At 41.3% G+C, this 24,470-nt stretch overlaps 2 protein-coding genes across 3 annotated transcripts in view; both read right to left on the reverse strand.

The window, feature by feature from the left end:
* Kat6a (lysine acetyltransferase 6A) overlaps positions 1-18,361 on the reverse strand; it is an 83,196-nt gene extending 64,835 nt beyond the window's left edge. The window contains exon 1 of the mRNA XM_006982989.4: positions 17,454-18,361. Coding sequence (XP_006983051.1) covers positions 17,454-18,053 — 600 coding nt within the window. The 5' untranslated portion in view covers positions 18,054-18,361. The remainder of the gene's footprint in view (positions 1-17,453) is intronic.
* LOC143269061 (uncharacterized) lies at positions 18,045-21,787 on the reverse strand. 2 transcript variants are annotated; one of them, XM_076553638.1, is made up of 3 exons: positions 20,787-21,787; positions 18,671-18,757; positions 18,045-18,366 (listed from the first exon to the last, which is right to left on the reverse strand). In XM_076553638.1, exons 1-2 carry the CDS (start codon positions 21,609-21,611, stop codon positions 18,743-18,745), a joined length of 840 nt encoding a protein of 279 aa, XP_076409753.1. In that variant the 5' UTR covers positions 21,612-21,787; the 3' UTR covers positions 18,045-18,366; positions 18,671-18,742. The 2 variants fall into 2 exon arrangements, with proteins under 2 accessions (XP_076409753.1, XP_076409754.1); XM_076553639.1 differs by lacking the exon at positions 18,671-18,757 and having other exon boundaries at positions 20,787-21,779.
* Positions 21,788-24,470: the final 2,683 nt, after the last annotated feature.

Below are 24,470 nucleotides of genomic sequence, written 5' to 3' on the forward strand. Positions count from 1 at the left end.
CTTGCTGTACACAAGCCTGGTGATCGCAGTTAAATTCTGGGGTCCATGTGAGGTCCTCTGACCTCCGTAAGTGGATGGCAGGTGTGTGCCTGTACACACACACACACAGAGCAAATTGTGATGAAACACTTCTATATATGATTGGAACAGCTTTCTTAAAAACCAGTGCAGCCCTTATTCAAAACTATGCTTGAGACCAAGTTTCAGGTGTCAGGGTTTTGGGGACTTCAGAGTATGCCTAAACATGACCATGTATCTTAAAGATGAGATGAGACCGAAGTCTAACGAAAAGTTCATTCACATGTCATGCATGAATGAACTGACTGTTTCAAGAGGTCAGAAGTCTGAAGTCAGCATTACTGGACTGAAATCAAGGTGCTAGTTGGAACACAGTCCCTCTACAGATCTTTTCAGTTTTCTCATGGCTCCTGGCATTCCTCAATCTAATCACTCTGAGTCTTTGTATCTGTGTGTATAGGTGCTTGTGCATGCATGGGGGGGGGGGAGGATATATGTGTGGAGAGAGTGTGGAGAAAGAGAAGAGACAGGCACACACAGAGAAAGAGCCTTCCACTTTTCTAAGAATACTAGTAATGACATGTGAAGCCTACTTAGACGATCCAAGCCCTGTCTATACATGTTTATATCGGTCTGCAGCTACCAAACACTGAAACTATCCTTTAACGGGACAGTAACAGTACATCCTAGTAATGGATAAACTATTGCTCAGCAATAAAAAAGAATAATGTATTGATACACAATAGCATGACTATTAAATAGATTACGCTACATGAAAGAAATAAGACTCAAAAGGCTATATATTGTTTTATTTCTATCACATCAAGAACACTCAAGTGATTTGCCAGAGCTGGGATAGAAGAGGTTTAACTGCAAAAGAATAACATGAAGGAAGTTTCTAGAACAGAACTTTGCTGTATCTTGGCTATGGTAGTAGTGACCCAATCCTCTGCATAAATTCACAATATGTGTTACTTGAGCAAACAAATGAGTATGTCATAAAACAGAAGTGGCTCTGCCTTTTTTTTTTTTTGGGGGGGGGGGTTAAGTCCTGCTCTACAGTCCTAGAAATTGCTCTACAGTCCTAGAAATTGCTCTGCAGACATGCTGACCTCAAACTCGCACTCTTCCTTCCCCGCTTCAGCATTCCCTCCTGCATACTAGGATTACAGGTGTGTGTCACCACACCCACCCAGTCCAATCTAATACACTTGTCCTCTGCCACAGACTAAGTGACCTTCGAATTAGCACCTAGCTGTGTATGATAACATTCTGAGCAAAATGAGCTAAACAAAAATTTAAAAATCAGAATTTCTTGTAATACTAAATAAATCTATAAAGTCACCCCTTTCTCTCCCTTTCTGATTATTTTCCTTCATATCATTCAAGCTCAGTGACTAAGAAAGCACAAAACAAAATGACCAAAAATATATGTTGTCTTCTTCAGGTATATAGCTGTCAATCGGAAGCCTAATTTTGTCCAAAAGTCTGTTTGTAAATCAGTTTTTCACAACTTGTAACAAAATATCCTATTGGAAAATGTTCTACATGTTCCCAAAAGTAATAAGCTACAGTATGAAGCAGTCAAACCAAATTGTTTATATATATATATATAAACAAGGGGCTGGGGCAATACAGCTCAGCTGGTTAAGTGCTTGGACTTCAAGTATGGGGGCTAAAGCTCAAGGCCCAGAATCCACGTCAAGAAAGCCAGGCATGGTCTAAGCACATCTGCAATCTCAGTGTTGCAGAGGCACAGACAGCCAAATGCCTAAGGCTGTGGACCAGCTAGTCTAGTCTACTTGGCAAGTTTCAAGCCAGTGAAAAACCTGTCTCAAAAAAAAAGGGGTGGATGGCCGTTGAAGACCGACACCAGAACTTGTGCTCTGCCTTCTACACACACCCACACACTCTTGTGCACCTACACACATACAGACACACATAAACAAAATAAATAAACCAATCAATCAATCAAGACCCAGAATCTACACATAGAAGTCCTTTTGATGTTTGGGTGCTGGGGCTAGAGAGTTGACTCAACAGTTTAGAGCATTTGTGGCTCTTGCAGAAAATCCAGGTTCAATTCATATTACTCCACACGTAGCTTACATCTATAACTCCAGTTCCAGGGTATCCAATACCACCTTCTGATTTCCGAGGGTACCAGGCACACCGATGGGACACAAACATACATGCAGGCAAAATACTCAAACACATAAAATAAAATAGTAAATACACTTTTTAAAAAAGATTTTAAAAATATGTATCTTTTTAGGTCTTAACATAACCTGTAACATAAGTGAACAGATGATACACTCAATCATAAAGTACCTTTATTTATGAAGATCACTGTAACAAAGTGTCCTTCTACAATGGAAGCAACTAAGAAGTGTGTCTAAGACAAGCTTTGGCAGAGTTTCTCCCTAGGAGTGTTAAAAAAAAATCTTTACATTTTGCAAATCACAAAATTTGCATCATCCAGAACATTAAAAAATGCATATACATACAAAAGTAAAAATATAATCTCACAAAGATGGTAACTGAAGGAGAATTTAGGAAGTACAACAGTCCCTTAGTATCCACAAGAAATTGTTTCCAGTCCCCACCTCCAAAGATGCCAAAATCTAAGGGATGCTCAAGTCTCATATAATATGGCATAGCATTCACATAACCTATGCACATCCTCCCAAATACATTTTAAATCATCTCTAAATTACTTATAATACCTAATACAATGCGAACGCTATCTATGTAAATGGCTATACTGCATTGTTTAAGGAATGACAAAGTCTACACATTTAGCATAGAAAAATGTTCTTATTTTAATCTTCAGCTGACTGAATTTGCATATGTAGAACCTGATTAATACAGAAAGCTGACAAGTGACTGTAGTGGCTGTTTTCATTTGTATTGAGGTGGGAGATCCCAAAGAGAGAGAGAGAGAGAGAAGCTAATTGAGTGTGGTGCCTACTTGTAACTACAGTATACCAGAAGACTAAACGGCCCTAGACTTAAGTACTACACGTGAAGGATAAATACTTCAGAGAGCACACGGAGACAAAAACACAGGGGTCAGCAAGATAATGGACGCTCCCTTAGGACAAGGGTCTTTTCTGATGGCTCAATTCCCTGCACCCAAAAGAGACCTATGTGTTGTTTTTGTCACAGCTTACTGAATGAAAAGGACCTATTTTGAAAGATAAGTATGCAACCCAAGAACGAAAAGATGAAGGCCTGAACCAAAGAACTAAGAGAGATGGAGGAGGCTTGACTAACCTGCTAGAGAAATGCCTTGGTATTTTGCTCATCGATACTCAATGTCACCTTCCCTTTTACTAATGCAGCAGAGCCTACTGGGGCTCAGGATATACCACCCAAAAATAAGACTGTGGGAGGCCAGAATGTGCTACCCCAAAATAGACTTCTTTGGCCTATTTTGAGTTTGTTATTTTGAGAAACTGCAGACACTGGAATGGCTCTGGAAAGCTGTCCTTTTATGAAAAGGCATTTACATCTGACAGAAGAAGGCCTGCTTGAGATGATCACTGTAAAGCAGGGCTGCCTGAGCTCACCTGGTAGCTAGCTCACTCTTTCTTCACCATCTACCAGTGACTCTGGCCCGAGTACATCTGCAATCTCAGTGTTGCAGAGGCACAGACAGGCAAATACCAAGGGCTGTGGACCAGCTAGTCTAGTCTACTTGGCAAGTTTCAAGCCAGTGAAAAACCTGTCTCAAAAAAAAAAAAAAAAAAAAGGTGGATGACCCTTGAAGACCGACACCAGAACTTGTGCTCTGCCTTCTACACACATCCACACACTCTTGTGCACCTACACACATACACAGACATACATGCACAAAATAAATAAACCAATCAAGACCCAGAATCTACACATGAAAGTCTTTTAGATTTTGCAAATCACAAGATTTGCATCATCCAGAGCATAAAAAAATGCATATAAATATAAAAATAAAAATATAATCTCGCCGGGCGGTGGTGGCGCACGCCTTTAATCCCAGCACTCGGGAGGCAGAGCCAGGCGGATCTCTGTGAGTTCGAGGCCAGCCTGGGCTACCAAGTGAGCTCCAGGAAAGGCGCAAAGCTACGCAGAGAAACCCTGTCTCGAAAAACCGAAAAAAAAAAAAAAAAAAAATATAATCTCACAAAGATGGTAACTGAATGAGGATTAAGGAAGTACAACAGTCCCTTAGTATCCACAAGAAATTGTTTCCAGTCCCCACCTCCAAAGACACCAAAATCTAAGGGATGCTCAAAAGTCTCATATAATATGGCACAGCATTCACATAACCTATGTACATCCTCCTTTCTGCAGTTCAGAATAATAATTTTTTGTTTTGTTTCACGTGTATGTGGTGTGTGTGTGTATGTGTTCATGTAGATATGGGTGCATATGTGCATGTGGAGACCAGAAGCCTCTACTGGGTGTCTCCCATAGTTGCTTTCTACATTCATTCATTTATTTATTTATTTGTTTATTTATTTATTTATTTATTTATTTTGAGACCGTCTTTCATTTATTTATTTATTTATTTATTTATTTATTTATTTATTTATTTATTTTTGAGACCGTCTTTCACTAAACCTGGATTTGGCAAGGCAGGCTAGCCAATGAGCTCCACAGGTTCTCCTGTCTCTATCTCCCAAACCCCATACAAAATGTAAAAAAAAAAAAAAAAAAAAAAACCTGCTTTTAAAATATGGGTGCTTGGAATCTGCACTCAGGTCCCCACACTTGAGCAGCAAGCAATTTATCCTACCAACTGAATTTCTATTATGTGAAGATCACACCTGGCAATGACAATGTGAAAAACATTTTCTAGACATCTTAAGAGCTGTATACAAGGATTAATAACACTACAACTTCATGAATGGTTTAACAGACATATGTAACAAATGCAAAAAGAACATTGAGGATTTTTTCAAGGCTTGTCATTTTCATGGGCGTTGTAAGACTTTCTACAAAGGTAGTGTCACGTGGCTGGAAAGTGCTGAGCTTGAAAAGTATAAATAAGAGAAAGGAAAATTCTTTATAATCTGAAATACCTAGCTAACATGACAGCACCACTTCTATGAAGTTTATGGGAAAAGATGCTACCTCTCTTTTCCTTGTCTAGGTTTGTTCTACTCAGCTGATGGCACCAGAAACAAACTATGTGTATCAGTCTTCTTTGAAAGTTAAGAAATGTGGCCAACAGCTCTAATCCCAACACCTGGGATTCAGAGGCGAAAGATCAAGAGTTCGAAGTCACCTTAGCTACACAGTGTAAGGTCAGACCTTGTCTCAAACCAAACATACATAGAAATTTAAAGGCTATTTTAATCTAAAAAGAGCAAACAAACAAATGACAAAGCTAAATATAGCGTGCAAGAAAAATAAAAGAAAGTCTACTGAAAAATTACATATAAAAGGTTCCCAACACCCCAAAGCACAAATTTAACAACAAATTATAGCAGGTACTTGCCTAGCACGTTAACCAATATACTGTCATTTATGTTTCCTTTTTATCCTTATAAAACCTGACCACAAAGCAACCATATAAAACATTTCTTTTGCTTGGCAATGAAATGAACTTATTATTTAATCTGTCTTGACTTATCTGTGCTAACTGTCCTAAAACTTAGGATTTTTCACTATTTTTACTACATAGATTTAAGCTATACCATATATTTTGACATATTTACATACTAAAATGATTGATGATCTATATCTATGTGTTATGTATGCAAGAATATAAAATGGTACAAGCAAATTTGCACATCCACCATTTCTTGACTTCCTTTTTATCTGCTGTGGTACCAGTACCTTAAATGGACTCCTCAGGAAAATTCACAGATGTTCATAGATGTTACTATTACCTACAGCCCTCCTAATTATGTCAGATCCTCAGACCTGTGTATTCTACATAACCGTGATTTTCATTTTTGGTTTATATCTAATTTCCACAGAATTGCTGGGTATTCAATTCCTTCCATTGTTTTTTAGAACTTGTGTGTGTGTGTGTGTGTGTGTGCTTGCACATGTGCACACACACACATACACACATGCACATGCACACACACACACACACACACACACACACACACACACATTTTATTGGCTCCCTGGCCTTGTTACTTAATGTAATGTACTACAATCTTATCCATATTGTGGCAATGGCATGACTTTTGCTTTGTTTTAAGGTAGAATAATGAATGCAAGTGTATTTCAGTGTGTCCACTGACCCTTCAATAGACACATACAGTATTTCCCTATGTTGGCTATCAAGTGTTATGCTTTAATGATAATATATACCAATATCTTCAGAAGCTAGCATCTTCATTTGTTTTGGTCATATGCCCAGAAAAAAAGATAGTTGGGTCATGTGATAATTATACTTTTAATTTTTTGAGGTGCCTCCATATTGTTTTCCACAGTGGCTGTTCTAATTTACATTTTTACCAACAATACACTAAAATTCTCTCTATCTAACAGCACGTGTTACCTCTTCCCTTTAAAAAGTGTCTTTTCTTTGATCGTTTCATCCGTGTGTGTAATGAATTTTAGTTGTTCTTACACATGTCCAACTCCCTCATCCCCATGTGGTCTCTCTTACAATGCAGGGTGAGACCATCATGAAGCCTAAGCCGACAGCAACAGTGAAAAGGGAGTGGATCTACCGAACTGAGGGCTGTGGTGGGAAGCCTCCTGGCTGCTATTAAAATGATGATGCCTTTTCTAGTCTTCTCAACTGAGAAATGGTTCCTTAAACTCCTGGTCTTCTCTAACACAACAAGAAGAAAGTGTTCACCTCTGCCTCACTGCTGTGTTCCTCCCCGTTGAATCAGTTTTCCAGTAAGCAAACCCTTCTCTCCACTTGCTTTTTTAAATAAGTAACTATATCCTACTTGGTTCTGGAAGTTACCCTAACCATGAATCAATTAAAGCATAGTATTGTAATAAAGGCTTCTTTAAAAGTTCAAAGCGTAGGGCTGGAGAGATGGAGCAGCAGTAAAGAGCACTGGCTGATCTTTCAGAGGTCTCAGGTTCTGTTCCCAGCACCCACATGGTAGCTCACAACCACCTCTAACTCTAGTTCCAGGAGATCGAACACATTCTTCTGGCTTCTGTGGGTACTATTCACATGCAGGTGAAGCATTCATCGATACACATAAAATTAAAATAAAATTTAAAAAAAACCACAAAGCACGCTGAACCTATTTGGTGGTGCATGCTTTTAATTCCAGCACTTGGGAGGCATAGATAGGCAGATTCCTGTGAGTTCAAGGCCAGCCAGGGATACACAGTAAGGCAGTATCTCAAAACTAAATAAAAATAAAAAAACATAAAACACAATGTTTGTTTGGGAGGGTAGTGACTTCAAAACTGAGACCTAGGAGACTAGAGAGAAAGTTCAACTGTTTAAGAGCACTTCCTGCTCTTGCCAAGGTTCTGGGTTCTGTTCCCAGTATCCACATGGTATACACAAGAGTACAATGGCATACTCTCATATAGTAGGGCAGAGCAACTCAAGTGGCAGGGTCACAAGTCATATATGTTATGGTACGAAAAATGTTTAAGCAGGGGGGTAATTTTAATTTTAAAAAGTGGTAATACTAGCAAACATAGAGCACCTTTGTACTATTCCTAGGATTTTATATGCTCTGTATTGTCAGGTACAGTAACTATTTGTATAGCTATTGCAACTGAATTACAGATGAATAAAATTAACACTTCAGTTCCTCAACTAGTCACGATTTAAGAACTCATTTGCTAATTCTGGATATGGCTACTAGAGAAGACCATAGCTCCACAGTACTTTTATCACTACACAAGTTTCATAATGCTGATGTACATTAACATAAACTCTCATAGCTACATTATGACACTGTTAATCTCCATTTTATAGGAAGAAAAATGTGGTACAGAAATATTAAGCAAACTACCTAAAGTCTTAAAGCAAGCAGTACCGTGTGGAATGCTAATCCAAATGGTCTAAGATTTAAGCCTATGTTCTTAATCCCTTCAGATGAAGTCATTCTGGTCAATTGTGTTGACCAGAAAGAGAGGAAGATATTGGAGGCAGGAAAACCAATGAGGGAACTAAGGTCAGGCATATGAGAACAGTAGGCTAGAACGGAGATGAGGTTCATTAACAGAGTTATTCAAAAGTATAACAAGAGTGGGAATAGCTCAGAACTAAATCTAAAGACAACAAATGAGGTGTGAAAAATAACATGGAAGTTCCCATCTTAAGAGTTAGTGAATAGGAATGGCTTACTATATAGTAACAAATTAGGAGAGCACAGACATTAAAAATAACAAATCCCATCAGTCATTACCAGTAAGAAATAATACAGATAAAAGCTACCCAGTGAGTTATCCAAGTCCAGAAATCAGAAAAGAAGTCTAGAATTAAGATAGGAAATTCATCATCAGTGCAGAGAGAGGTCTAGAGATAACTCAGGGAGGTGGAAACAATAATAGATAGACCTTAAGAATAACAACAAGTAAGATACACGCACAAGATAAAATGCCAGGAAATTTTCTTTAGTCATTACCAGAAAGACAGGAGGAGAGAAGAAAAATGCTTAGGAAAGAATTATCCCAGAGGTAGAGGGAGAAAAGAACAGTCAACAAGTATAAGAAGCTGCTTGGAGGTCAAGTAAAACAAGTCTGAAAATAGCCAACAAGAACAATCTAAATCCAGGTGTGGTAGCCTCACCTGTAAAGCCAGGCTCAAGAGACAGAATCAAGATCAATAGTCAAAGCTAGCCTAGGCTACATAACAAGACCCCATGTCCAAAACAAGAAAAAGAACAAATTATAAGAATACTGTAGGGATACCTGTGAAGCAAAGGCAGGTTCAAGGCCAGTCTAGTCTACATAGTGAGTTCCAGGACAGCCAGGGCTATATTCAGAGACCTGTCCTGAAAATACCAAAAAAAAAAAATAGAACAGGGATTTTCATCTAGGTAATTCTCTCTCTCAAGAGGCTGAGCCTTGAGGATTATCAAAAATTCAAAGCCATCCTGAGCCACAGTAAGCTCTTGTCTCAAGAAAAAAAAAAAAAAGAGTAAACAAGAAAACACTGAAAGAGAACGTAAACACTATTAATCAGATATTTAAAGAATCCCTAAATAATAGACTTGGAAACACTGATATACAACACCACACTCAAAGCATCAATATATTATGTTATGAGTTCTGTTTATTATAAACTATAGAAAACTCTAGAATTAAACACTTCACTGTAGCCAAAGATTCAGAAAACACAGAACCTATACTCTGTTAAATTAAAAGAACTGCAAACCAACAGCTCTCTATTTACTGCAGTTCACAATTTACTGGAGGGAAATTTGGCCCCCGATCTAGGTCTGATAATACGTCTATATATACAGAATCGACTCACTCTACACAAATGGAAAGGCGCAGACAGGAATGAGCTATCTTCTTTTACAGACAGTAAACTCTTACACACTTTTTTTCTACTCCCCAACTTGTCTGCTGCTTTCCCTGTATAGTTTACTGGTAATATTACAAATTTCTCAAGCTTGTCCTCGATATTTAACACTAAATATACATTGAGTGCTAAATGTAACACTTTTTTTTGAGATAGGCTCTTGCTATGTAACTCAAGCTAGCTTGAGTCTCAAAATCTTCCACACATGTGCTGTGACTCATGTGCCCGACAGACAGACAGACACACACACACAGACACACACACACAGACACACACAAATAAAATGAACACATCTGCAGAAAAAGCCAATCCCTACAAAATTATACCACTTGTATAAATACCATATATTATTTTTAAAAATTGAGACTAATCCAGTTCCATTCTGATAACATGACCAAAAATCTACTATTTGGGGCAGTTCTGGGGACTCGAACCCAGGGCCTTGCATACACTAGCAAGTGCAATGAGTCAAAGCCGGTCCTGCACACTCTCTACCGTCTGTGCCACCACAGCCTCATCCTTTCTGCACTACTTTTTACATTTACAAGTTTTTTTGGTTTTCTTTTTTTAAATGAACAATAGTTCTGCTAAGCAGGACAAGTATTCATTGCATTCTTAATACACTATCACAACAATAGGCTAATTACCAATTACAAATTATTCTTACTAACATCACTATTCTAATGAGATAAAAAATGAAACAGTAATACTATAAAGGCTATTTCCAAATCACTAAAACTGTATGAGTCTTCATTCTCAGTAACTTGAAAACATATCCCATTTTATTTATTTTTTGTTTGTTTGTTTTTTAACAACCCATTTTAGTCAGAATCTCTACCATAAAAATCTAAGCTGTGGGCTGGAGAGAAGGCTCAGCAGCTTAGAGCACTTACTGCTCTTCTAGAAGGTCTGTGTTCAGTTCCTGGCAACCACACAGGGCTGCTCACAGTGAAGTCCAACAACTCTAGCCTCTGTGAGTATCTGCATACACATGCTACAAATTTAGAATACAAGTTCCGATTAAATTAGATAATCTGGGCTATCCTAATTAATCATTGTATTGAGAAAGAAGTAATTAGAGGAAGCAGATTTACCACTTAATCTCTCTAATCCGGGTTACTTACCTAGCTGAGTAATGCACTCAAGATTAATTAAAACTCTCTCTTTTCCAACAAAATGTTTCAGTAAATTATAATTCTGCTCAAAAATATTCTACAGAAAAACAATGGAATGATTTGGACAATCATCACAAAAAACTAGTTACACTAAGGCTGGAAAGATGACTCGGTGGTCAAGAGCACTGACTGCTCTTCCACAAGACTCCCACAATTCACACTACAGCTAACAACCATCTCTAACTCCAGTTCCAGGAGATCTGACACCCTCTTCTGGCCTCTGTGGGAACTGCATTCACATAGCACACAAACATACACGCAAGCAAAACACTCATACAACATAAAAGAAAAATAAATACATCTTTTTAAAAAAGACTAGTAACATGGAACATAAACTATATAATATAGTACCCCCCACAGCAAACCAAGTCAACAGATACATCAGCATCCCAGAAGAGATGGTCCTTTCGCTTCCAAGTATTGTATGTAGCCTACACAGGTGCTCAATACTTATTTGATTATTGAATTAATTGGCAACTAAAAGTAGAATTACTTCTAGCCTACACCTTCCTTTCTCCATCACTGTCAAATGTGTTCTGGAGATGTGTATATGTCTGTGTTTAGAATACAGAGGTTCATAACAGCAAGTCAACCCATTTTCCATAGAAACTGACTAGGTAGTTTCAAAGAAAGGAAGGAAAAGAGTTAAAATATAATGAGAGGAGGAAATATATAATCCATCCAGAGGAGAAATCATTTCTCACCTTTGAGTTCACTGTATTATAATTCTTAAAGTGAGCTCTACACATCTTTGGGGAAAGTCATTCAGGAAATACACTATTGAAAATAGCATATGAAATGAAAATCATTTAAAAATATAGAACAAATCTCATCAATTGTAATTTCAGTGATATAAAAGCAACTGAGAACAGCTCAAAATTCAAAATTCACTCTACTGCTCAGTGCACATGGAATTCTACTCAAAAGAAAAACAATCTTCCTAAACATATACTTCCAAATATAGTCATTTCACCTAGGAACACTGTGCACTCTAGCTATGTAGCAATGAACAGGTCTTTCTAACCAAAGCAAACCAGTAGCTTTCCACTGAATGAAATGTCCTTAACATAATGCCTTAGGAAAGGTCTTCAGGCCAGCTGCAAACTACTGTACAATGGCTCTCAGGGGTCTTTCCAAAAGTCAAGTCCCAGAATCCTAGAATTTGTATTCATCCTGCACTGTATTATCAACTGGCTGCTTTTTAAAGAATATATACAGGTGATACTTAGTGTAGGGCCAATATTTTTAAAATTAAAATGTTACATGTAGCTCAGTGACAGCTCATTCTTAAGAGTTCCTGTATGAGACTCCTGCATACATAGAGACTGACTGACAAATACACACACAGAAAGAGAGTTCCAGCAAAGGGAATTATTATAAATGCAAGTACTGAGGCATTCTAATAAAAACATACAATAACTGATGCACAGCAATGCCACTAACTCATCCCATTAGATCATTTAATAGTAATGATAATAAGTCCAATCATATTTTACTTAGCTTCATGGGATCAAGAAACAGTTCCTACAGATAGGTGTTCTTGTACCACCAAACCACAAAACAGGGCTTTATTTACTTGTCCACTTGAACATTTTAACATATACTCAAATGCCCAATGACAGAGAACTACTTGATAATTCTGCATCGATTCCTGATGACAAGACATCAACATAAAGGCAAGAAATCTCTTTACCACCTTTTACACAATGCTTAGAATCTGAAATATTTCCAGATTCCAGAGTTCCTCAATTTTTTTAATATCTGCATAGATACCAGCAGCTGAATATCCCTCATCTAAAAACCCCAAATCTAAAGCCCAGGAGCATTTTGGACCTTTACGCTTAGTAAGAGCAATCACTTTGTTGGTCAAAAGTTTCAGAATTGGAAGTATTTGGGATTGTTAGTTAAGATTACAGATCATCAATCTGTAAAAGTATGCTTCCAGCTCATGAAGTTCAAAGGACAAACTGAACCCTGAAACAGATCTCTAAGTATTTCACCAATGAGGGTTAGGAATATAGCTCAATTTGTAGAGTACTTGGCTAACATATGAAACTCTGAAATCAATCTACACATCAACTGCCTGTGATGGCACATGCCTGTAATCCCAGTGCATGGAAGGTGGAGACAGGAAGGTAAGAAGTTCAAGGTCATGTTCAGCTACACTAGAAATTCAAAGTCAGTCTAGGATATATGAGATCTTCTCTCAAATACTAAGTAAGTAATAATTTTCAAAAAATTTAAGGGAATGGAGAGGGCCTATAAATCCAGCTCCAGAGGATCCAATGCCTTCTTCTGGCCTTCTAGAGTACATGCACACAAACACACAAGCCCATAAATAAATAATAAAATAAATCTTTTTAAATTAAAATGTACTATATTGGACCCTTGGTAAATGGACAAAACTAGAAAAGATCCTATTGAGGGAGGTAATCGAGACCTAGAAAGACAAACATCACATGTTCTATTTGTGACTCCTAGTTCCAAGTCTTCAGATGTGAGTCTATAACCTGGAGTAAATGCAGAAACCAGGAAAGTACAAAGGGACCATGGGGCAGGGAAGAGCAATAGAGAGGAATAGCAGGGTTCGAGTCATCTGATAAGGAAAAATGGGGATGGGGAGGCACTCAGGGGAGAGGGAGATAAATACAGAGGAAAGAGGGAGGGAGTAAAATAATAGTAAGGACTGTCTAAAAGAGTTGTAAGCATATTATTATCTATCTAGCTAAAATTACATATAATAACATCTAAGTATGTGTACACATACACATATATAGTTTAAATGAAATCCTCCCATCTGGGCTGACAATACCCCCATAAGCTATAAATAAAAACTCTAACATCAGGCATGAGAAGCCCTGCTTTGAGTTGGTAGTCAGGGCTGTCCAAGAGACTGAGACTCCCAAAACATACAGCCCACTGCTGTTGTGTTGTCCTTGGTTGCCCTCCAGAGGTGGAAGACAAGACCTATTGCTGAAGAAACCATGTACTTCAGACACTGGACCCAGAGGACCTGAGCTGAATCTGACCTATAATAGCTCCTTCCTGAGGACTAGCCTTCATCTTACCAGAAGGCACCATGCAAACATCTAAGGAAGGGTCACAACCAACAGTCCTGCTCAGCTGTAACACCTGTGACCCACAACAACGTCCAGCATGGCACAACCCCCCTAAGGATGCAGTAGTCGCATGCACACCTTGTGAGTAACCAACAACTCTCTAGTTGGACTTAAGACCTGCTCAGCAAGAGGCAAATCATGCCTGGTACTGGAAACGTAGCCAACTTCCCAGGGCTAGTGAAGTCCTGGATCTTGACTAACCCAGCATCATCCCCAACTCCAATATGCATCTTCATACCCACAGGTAAGTGCAGTTCTCACTCCTCATCAAAGACACTGCCCTTTGCAACAGAGACTGTTACAGAAAACCACAGCTGATCAAAACGAGAGTTGTAAAGGCACAACACAAACTCTGCACCTAGGCTGAGGGCTCATTTCACAAGAGCAGGAGGAGAGATTTTTAAGAGTCAAGGGAACAGAAGTTTGCTGTAAGACTGTGTCTCCCAGAAATGTCAGCGGCTACACCCATGAAGTCTCATTAACATGGCTGCCTAAACAAGCCCTGAACTATGAAGACCCCAATGGACACGCTACCATAGAAGAGGGAAGCGTGAGGGAATGCAAGCCTCAACAAAGAGCTGCAGGCAAATGAAGAATGCTAGAGAGGGAGAAATGGGCTTCTACACGGGAAAGTCTCCCTAGCTGGGTCTCCAGTCCCGAGCCTGAGATCGTAGACATACAGTAATAGTACACAGACTCAGCAGGTTGGATTTATGTATTTAGAAAAGTAGATACATTTATATGCATATATGTAACTATATGTAACAACAACTAAAGAAAAAAGCAATAAATTTGAGAGTCTAAGGAGGGGCATGGGAGGGGTTTGAAGGAGGAAAGGGAAGGAGCAATTGGTACAATTATAACTTTATAAAATAAAAAACTATTATTAAAAAATAAAATAATTCACCAATAAAATATACCACTGCCAGACATGATGGTACATGCCTCAATCCCAGTACTAGGAGATGAGGCAGGAGAATTTCTACAAGGCTGAACCCAATTTGGGCTACCTAGAAAGGCACTGTCTCAACACCCCCACACACCAGAAAACAAAAGAAAAATACTCTAATTGTTATTTTTAATGGGATGCTAATAACTACAATGAAGGATAGAGAGACAGCTCAGAGATTAAGAGCTCTTGCTGCTCTTCCACGGGACCCAAGTTCAGTTGGTAGCACCCACTTCATGCAACCCACAACCATCTATTCCTCAAGCTCTAAAGGATCAGACACCTTCTTCTGCCCTCTGTGAGCACACACACAATGACAGTAAAATATAATATACACAGGGGGCTCCTTCCAGAGGGAAGGGAGGTAAATGCAGAAATGGAAGGAGGTAAAGGGAAACAGCAGGACATGAGTGATTGACAGGGAAGATGGGAAAGGAGGTACTCTTTAGGGACAGGGGAGGAAGGTGAATGCAGGAGGAGGGAGAGGTGAACAAAATAACAGTAAGGACGTCTGTAAAAGCCACAAGGAATCATACCATTAACCACTTACACACACACAACTATAATACATGGAATTCTGTGTATAAATGTGCACAAACATACATAGTTTTCATGAACTTTTCTCATGCAGACTGACGGTGCCCCCTCTAATAACCAAAGACCACTGAATATAAGCCCAACACCAGACATGAGAAAACTCTTGAGTTGTTGGTGAGGGCTGTCCAAGAGACTTTGCACCCACTGCTGTTGCCCTTAGTTGCCCTCCCTCCAGAGGTGGAAGGTAAGTCCCGATCACTGAAGACACCATGCTCTTCAGACACAAAGCCCAGGGGCTCCTGAGCTGGAACTGACCTGAATGTCCCCTCCCTGAGGAGTAGCTTTCATAGTACCAGAAGGTACCATGTAAGGTTCCAAAGGAGGGAGGCAACCATAGTCTTACCCAGCTACAAAGCCTATGAACCACATCAAGGACCAACAGGGCATGATAACCTTCAGGGTGCAACAGTGGCACCCAGACCTTGGCGGCAGCCAACAGCTGCAGGTCTAATTGGACTTCAGACCTACTCGGCAAGAAGGTGATACAACGCCTGATACTGGAAACCTAGCTGACCCTTCAGTGCTAGTGAAGTCCTGGTTACTGGAGAAGAGACGACAACCACTAATTTACTAACTCCCTAACAACAATCTATGAACATCTGTCCTTCTACCACAGATAAGTGTAGTCTTCTCCCCTCATCAAGGAAACTTCTCTTTGCAACAACCAGAGACTACTTCATCAAGGAAACTTCTCTTTGCAACAAATGGAGACTACTACAGAAAAGCACAACCAATCAAATGCAGTTGTGGACTCCAGTCCCAATGGATACATCTACAAAACTAAACAAGGACGATACCAATGAGCATGTCACACTAGACAGAGAAAAGTCTACAAGGCCTCACCCCTACACAAGGAACTACAGGCAACTGGGGAAAGCTCAGAATCAGAGAGGTGGCTTTCCCCAGGGGAAAAGCACAATTGGTTGTCCATTGCCAAACAGCCATGAAAACACACATACAAGTAACACTTGAGGACTGAACAGGCTCTAATGGGGAATATATATATATGTATGTACATATGCAATGTATATATGTCAATATATGTGTGTATGTATGTACATGTATGCAATGACAATTAGTGACAAAAGAGGCCAATGAATTTGAAGGAGAGTGGGGAGGTGTGTATGGGAGGGTTTGGAGGGAGGAAAGGGAATGGAGAACACTGTAATTATATTACCATTTCAAAAATTATACAACAAAAACCTTCTCCCAGAAGTAGCTTCCATGCTATATACACTAAGGTGTACAACAAATTAAGAGCTCACTCTACAAGTAACAATTCAGAGTACCTTCTACTGATAAAGACACTCCAGCAATGTGAAAGAACAGTCACATACAAGTCTTCCTGGCCCCGAATATTCTACCTAAGGGCCAAAATGTACTGTTAAGCTACACCCACCAGGACATAAAATGACAGCAATAGCATACAACAGAGTAAGGTACATGTGTCTTGACAAAAGGCCCCAGAACTTTTTATAATACAGAATACTGTACTCCTGTCCCATATAACTATAGCTGTCACAAATAATAACATTTAGTATTTCATCATATACAAAGCCACCTTGGGTGTGGTGGCAGACACCTGTAATTCCAGCCCTTCTTGGAAGGCAGAGCCAAGAAGATGATAAGGTCTGAGGCCAGCTTGGGCTTTATAGCAAGACCCCCTTTCTCAGAAAAAAAAACAAAACAAAACAAAATATAACACATACAAAACACAGAAATAAGAATAACTAATTTGCTAGCCCCTACTATGGATCCTAAGAATCTGTCTCATTCCTGTCTAATGACAGCCTGAAACAAAATGGAAAAAGAAAGAAAGATTCCTTGGAGTGAGCCACTCCTTCAAAGTCAAATCTCTAGCATTTCTAAGTTCATCAAGTTGTAATAGTAAGGTACTGTAAGAACCTTTAATCACAAGTTTTCATGCTAAGCTAAGTAAGTTCTTGTAGTTAAGTCAACATTCTATATTGTGAATCTTAGACTTCAAAGATTTTAAAGTACTGGAACAATTAGCATCTATTAAGTTTTCACAGCTAGAACTCACCATACATACACCATCTATGTATCTTCCTAGAAATGTGAACATGAATCCTAGTCTTAACTGCACCATCAACACTGATGCGAATGCTTCTTACCTTATCTTTCTCATGTGGAAGCAGTGATACCGGAGGTAAACAAGAGAGCGACTCGCAACCCTCCTTCCCATCAGCACTGGCTGCCTTAGTGTTGAGCCGGTAGAGAGGTCCATCTTTAAGGAGTCTGCCATGGCCAACAGCACGCTTGATGGCCAATCTCAACTGCTGGTGAAAGCCAGAGGCAGCATTGCCCCCATAGGCAGCAGACACATCCTTCTGGCTTTTCAAAAAGCGTTCAATACTTTTCAAAGTTGAGCCACCAGACTCTGACAAGCCTTCAAATGCCCGTTTGAGTAATTTATTCCAATCCACACTTTGCTTATTATCCAATTTTCCATGGTTTCGGGGTTTAGGAAGAGCTATTCGCCCAGGATTATCAGGATCTTTATAGGAATTGAGACCTTTGTTTGAGACTTTTAAAATTGTCCCATCTTTAACACTCAACTCCAACTGCTCTAGAACAGTTTTGCGATCCAAGCCATGGGATGAAGACACTGCATTGCAAATCCTTTCTTCTGAAGGTCGCTGTTTCTGCTTCTTGACTTTTTTGATGGCCTCCAAAATCCACTCCGTATACAACGGGTTAGCGAGTTTTACCATGGTGAGGGATTCCGTATATCCATAGAGTCGCTACCCCTTATCCTGATGCTGAGTAAGTCTTACACCATGGAAAACAAGATTCTCGGAGGGTGGGAACCAGTTAACCATAGCATACAAGATTTCTGGCCTGAGTCTTCCCTCCTTCACAAAACAGAACTGCAACCTACTTTTACCTTAGAAATCAAAACAACTGGTTTTTTTTTAAGTGTCTTCGAACTCCTCAATAGCACCAGACATTGGTCTCTACTCCTCATCGACTCTTGTACTCCAAACATCTCATTCACAGCTTCGAGCAGAAATGAGCATCTTACGCCTGAAAAGCAATTAAAATAATGTCAGTTTTCTATCAAGGCCCACTCTATAAAAAAAAAGTTATCAACTGAAACATCCTAGTCTTTTCTTAAAACAATGCGTTTATCAAGCACTCTTTAGAGTTTAAATATGGTACTATCAATATTCCAAAACAATCACTGGAAACCACTGAAATAAAAACAGAAGGAAAAAAAGATATGAGTATTTAAGGTAAAATGAAGAAATCAAATGAGTTGTTCCAGGAATGACCTTAAGCTCTAAGTAACCAGAGGAGTGCTAGTTTGTCCTCCGCAATCTGTGCTCACCAGTCTACGGGTTCAACTCTTCCTCCACATTTTTCCCCAAGAAACTATTCAGTACTTCAACAAGTGTCTGGGTTAGTAGAAAGAATCCTGCAATGAAAGCAAGAGTGAATCAGCTTTCAAAATTCCAGCGGAGAGAAAACAGCCAATAAGATATGCAGAAAACCACTGAGGACAATTGGACTAGTTCATCTACGACAGGAAATAAGCATGCTTCATGTGTTACAATAAGGATAATAATGCAAACATAAACAATGAAAATAGCTTGGTGTGAAAGTGCTTAAACAATTTTAAAATAACCCAATTTCATTCAAACTTTCACTAACACTCATATACTGAAGAGAATAACAACTGTCAAAGTGCTTATAAACAATGCATAGATAAACCAGAAATAAGACCTAGAATCACTGGGATCAAATGCACATGCTACACATGAAATGTATAGTATAGAAAATAAGTATTGTCTGTGTGTTTATAGAGAATATATCTGATATAGATGTGATATCTGATAAAGATGTGAATTTGAAATTACTATCTCAGAGTGAACATTAGTAAGCAAAACAGTAACAAACATACTACTCTTTGGGGTCAAGAATCCGGCAGATACGCATTTTTTTAATCACTAAAATAATGAATTCCAATTTTTCCCTCCAAAACTAAGTTTCACTTAGAACTTCTCCTGTTCTGGAGAAGCATGTACAACATAAATACAGCTAGAACAGGGGAGGGGGAAGTCATGTCCTCCAGCAAGTAGTCTTAATAGTGTCGTTAAAAGCAAAAGGAAAACTGATACATGTTGGGGAAGAAACAGTACTATAACTCCGATAAGAAAGAAAGGGTGCGACAAAACATTAGCACCTGGGGCAAAATGTATTTCAAAACAAGCTAACTCAAGTCTCCGGGGGAGGGGGAGTGCCTGCTTCATTTTGGTGAAAGTCTTAAGAGAACAAGTAACAGGATTATTACTCCAGTAAAGTTTATATAGAGAGACGTTAACTTTAAAATAACGAGAATTGGGATCTAAGAAGCTGGGAGCGTCCTATGTGGTTAAGATTTCAGGTGAAAGAATGAATGACAGTCACTCATTGTCTTTCCGGCCGGAAGTTTCCCCAATCTCCAGGTCTGCAGAAACCAACGCGCTGAGGATCTGAACCCTAACTCTCAGAAACTACACCAGCTGCCAGACAGACAGGCCAGCCGGCTCCGAAAGCCCTCCCCGCTCTGCCTCCCAACCCAAGACACATCTTCGCGCCCTCGATTTAAAACCCAAGGAACTTTAAAAAACTTGGAGCGGCAGAGCCCACGAGTTTGCCCGCGCGCGGACCGCCTCGCCCGCCGTTCCCATTCTATGGAAACACGGCCCGCAGAGTTAAGTTAACAATGAAATCACGTGGAGTTGGGAGCACCGTCAGCTCGGTCCCCAGCCCCAAGCTCTCAGCTCCGAGGGGGGCCGGCTCAGAGGAGCAGCGAGGGGGACACCCGGCTGTGACGGAGCCTGACAGGTCGGGCAGGTCCGGCCCGAAGTCGCAGAGCTCTTGACAGGCAAACCCGCCGCCGCCCGGCCCGGCCCGGGGCTGACAGTCCGACAGACACAACACCACACGTGCCGCCTGCTGCACACCACGGCACCCACCGGGCTTGTCACCCCGGCTCGGCTCAAGCCGGCTCGGGTCTCCGCGCACTCGGCACAGCCCGGAGTGCGCGCCCGGCGCCGGGAGCGGCGGACGGGCGGGCGGGCGGGCGGACGGCGGGCGCGCCCCCGAGGGAGAGCGGGCGAGCCCGCACAGCAGCCCCAGGCTCCGCGGCCTGGACGCTCGCCGCCCGGGAAGCGCCGGCTCCCGGGAGCGGGCCGCCGGCGGAGCGAGGGCGCCGAGCCGTAGGCGCGGAGCGGGCGGACCGGGCGGAGCGGGCGGCGCGGGCTGGGCCGCGGAGTCGGACGCGAGGGGGCGGCCGCGGCGCCCAGCCCGAGGCCTGGCGCAGAGCAGCGGGAGGCGGCGCAGGCCGCGGCGGGGCCTGCAGCCGCCCGCCGACCCCGCGAGGCGCCCAAGGAGACTCCGGGGCGGCGGAGCCTCGGGCTCGGCGGCTGGGAGCCACCGGGGGCGGCCCCTCGGCTACTTACCTGGGGGGAAGACAGCCGGGATCCCGGGGGCCCGGCCCGGACCGCGGAGATGCCCCAAACTGACACGGCCGCCATCTTGGAGACAGTGAGCTCCGACTGGGGGGAGGGGAGGCCAGGCGGCGGAACAGCCGCGGGGGGAGGGGAGCGTCGCGAGGGAACGGCTGCCCGGGGAGGGAGCTGGAACAGCCTGCGCGGGAGGGGGCGGCGGGGGAGGAGCGCGGAGGGGCGCGGGGGGAGGGCAGCCGGGGAGCTGGAAGAGCCGGCTGGTCGCCGGGAAGGGCCGGAGGGCGGGCCGGCCGGGGAGGGAAGAGCCGCTGGGCGGGTCACGTGGGGCGGGTACAAAAGGCCGCAGCCAGGCTGGGAGCGGGAGTTGGCCGGGCTGGAGGCCAACAGCTGGGGGCCTCCCTCCTCCTCCTCCTCCTCCTTCTCTTCCTCCTCCACCTCCTCCTCCTCCTCTCGCCCGCCGCTGAGGTCTGGCGGATGGCGAGGCCCCGAAGCGGAAGGTGCACCCGGATTACATAGCCCGGGAAACTTGGGGCCGGGCGCTCTTGGGTGGGGCGGCTCCGGCGCGACGACGCCGAAACCGGTAGCGAAGTCGGCTCGGAGCGCCCCGCGCGCGCCCGTGCGGCGTCTGTTGCCATTCCCGGGCACTTGGCTGCTGTCGCCCGGGCTCGCACCGTGTCTGCCTCCGGTGGTGCCGCTCCCCTGGCGCGGCGCGGCGCGGCGCGCGGAGCCCCGATGCTGGGTGCGGGGAGACGCGGGTCGCACGCGTGCACAAGTTGCTTTCACCCTCGCCTTTCTGCCCTCTGCACTCAAACCGCTCATCCCTGTGGCTCAGAGAATCGAGTCTGGCCAGCAAGGGGAGAGGGCATGAACTTGGATACCCTGTCAGCTAGCAAGATGCCCACCCCGGCTCACTCCTTGTCCCCCTGCCCAGAAGTTGCTAGACCTCCATGGGAACCTCTCTATAAGAAACATCACCCACCGAGCTCGGTTTCTAGGACTTGGACAAGGTCACATAGCTATTGTGACACACACTGGCATGTAGGACCTGGGTCTTATCCTTTCGGGCCCGGAGCAGATTCTGCTTGTCCACATTGATGGCTGAACCTCAGAGTGACACTCAGCCAGGGCAGGTCTGTCCTGTCCTGGCTACCTGTTTCTTTGTCTTGTCTTTGGTCCAATAAAAACTCTTAGGAGATTGTGTCACACACTCATACTCCTTCATTGGAAAGACACATTTTAAATGCTCAACAGTTTGAAAAGTGTATTGCTGCTACCCGACTTTTATCTGCTTTGCGCCCCAAGACGTCATTTTGTCACAGCTTTACCTTAAAAAAAAAAAAAAAAAACAAGAAAAGAAAAAAAAAAAAAACACCTGCTAGTTGCTATACCTTTGGTGTTTACTTCTTTTCTGAACTAATGTGACATTTGCTTTATTCATTTTACACTTAGGGTATAGCCCTAATCATGTTAATATAGTCCCAGAGAAATGTTCTTCCGTTTGGCATCAACAGAATCTAACCAACATGATGTACAAAGGTTAGGGCTCACTTTTAGTGAATAAGCAATTGTAAGCTGCTGAGAGATAAGTTTACACCTCGTGTCTTGCCTCAAAACCTCATTCTCTGCTTTCAGATTTGTGTAGCCCTTCTCCACCCCGATTCTTGGCCAGACTATTAAGCACTGTAGGCTGTCAAAGCCATCCCATATTAGTAATAGCCTGGAAAACTCCCATGAAGGGCCTGCAGTGCCCTATACTGACATGGACATTGATAACAAGCAGTTGTAGATTTATTAAATCGCCTTTAATCGCTTATTTCCAAGCCCTGGATTACATTACATTACTATTAGAAGAGAAATTTGGAGACAGGAGGATCACCACTCAGCCCAAGAGGCAGTGAGGAATCTGTGTCAAGGGACTATGGTGGAGGGGGATGGAGCAAGGCACGTAATATCACCGTCTAGCCTCCAAGAGTGGGCACACATATGTTTTTTTTTTTAAGATATATGTTACTACATGGCATACTCAGAGATCTTTGTAAGTTTTTCAGCAAAGACAAATTAAATTTTGCAAATGAAAAAGACACCTGCCGTCCAAAACGACAGGATTTATTTTAGCTTAACTCTTTGGTTTTGTTGGGGGTTTTTGTTTTGTTTGTTGATTTTTGTGACAGTTCAAACAGTTGAAGGTTATTTCTTCTGTCAACCAAAAAAACCACAGCCCTCAAAGGGTATAAGAGAGCTTATTCTCCATCCATTCTGTGTGACTATGGCCCAGGATATAGTTTCATCATTTGTAACTTCATTAAAGCCAAGATTAGTATTATTTAACACTTAGAAATTTACCAGGTAGAAATTTAATATCATAGACAATTGTAAAAATCCAATTACTGAAGTATTTAAGAAACAAAAAGTAAGAGAGATGTTTAGTTTCTCTGCTCAGTTGTCAGTGGTGTTGCAGGTGAGTATCACCCGGCATTTTTAAAGTTCACCATGAATGTGCTCTCCAATGATGTGAGAAAGTTCACCCCCTTGAGTTCTCTCTTCCAGGGTTGAATTAGAAGTACCTGGAGACAGTTCTGATCTTTTCATCAGAAGGGAGTCTTTGATGTGATGACTTTTTTCCTTTTAGTTGATGAAATCATCTGGTTTCCTTTAGCCTTAGATGAAGACTGTGATTTTAATTTTAGTTCATAGATAAAAGTCCTTTACAATGTTTGTGTTATTTGTTTGTCTAATAGACCAAATTGTATGAACAGATTTAAATATTTGTCCATGAAAGCAAGTTTCACAATCACTATTCAATTTGTTAGGAATAGTCAAAATAGACACAACTCTCCAAACAGAATTGTTTTTTATGGTTAAAGCAATAACTGACTATCTAAAAAGAAAAGGCTTTTGTAATTAGACAAAAAAAATTGTCTATGATATTTACTATTTCTACCTGGTCTATTTCTAAGTGATAAAATAATATTAACTTTGGTTTTTATGAAGTTGCAAATGAAGATATTACATCCTTTCATTTGATCATGCCTTTTTGTTATGACTGTTTGCTTACTCTAAACCCCTACCTTATTCAAAACTAGTGTTTAAAAGATTCAAGAGATTTCACTGTGTGTGTGTTATCTATACTTGAATAAAACAAAAAAAAATAGTTTTTCAATTAAATTTGAACTCCACTTACTCTAGCTAGAGAGACCCAAATATTTGTGTTAACCTTTTTTATCCAAGTTATACAAAAGATATCAATCTCTAATAACAACATTCTTGATGTTTTATACCTTAAGTACTGATGTTTCTTACATCTAAAATCTAAAACATTTTAGATACAAGAATGATTAGCTGGCATTCAAAAATGAATTAAACGGCATTTATTTTATTAGTTGAAAGTGGGCGGATGATACTACAGTGGCTTCATTCAAAGTTCAAAGTTCTGTTTCTAAGCATTTGAATACAAGTGAGATAACTCATAGAGTTGAAATAACTATAAATACAGGGGAAACATGTAGTCAATCTAGTTTTTAAATTAGGCAAATTTTTGTTATTTTAGATGTGTCCTTTATCTGTTACCTTCGTTCCCTTAGGCCACACTGTGTTCTTGATTACTTAAGTTTAGATCTAGTAACACTGTTATATGTCACATGTAAACGTTATGTCAGATAAAGAGAATGCAGGAAAAAT

The sequence above is a fragment of the Peromyscus maniculatus genome, chromosome 17 (assembly GCF_049852395.1).
Source record: "Peromyscus maniculatus bairdii isolate BWxNUB_F1_BW_parent chromosome 17, HU_Pman_BW_mat_3.1, whole genome shotgun sequence".
NCBI classification, from domain to species: Eukaryota; Metazoa; Chordata; class Mammalia; order Rodentia; family Cricetidae; genus Peromyscus; species Peromyscus maniculatus.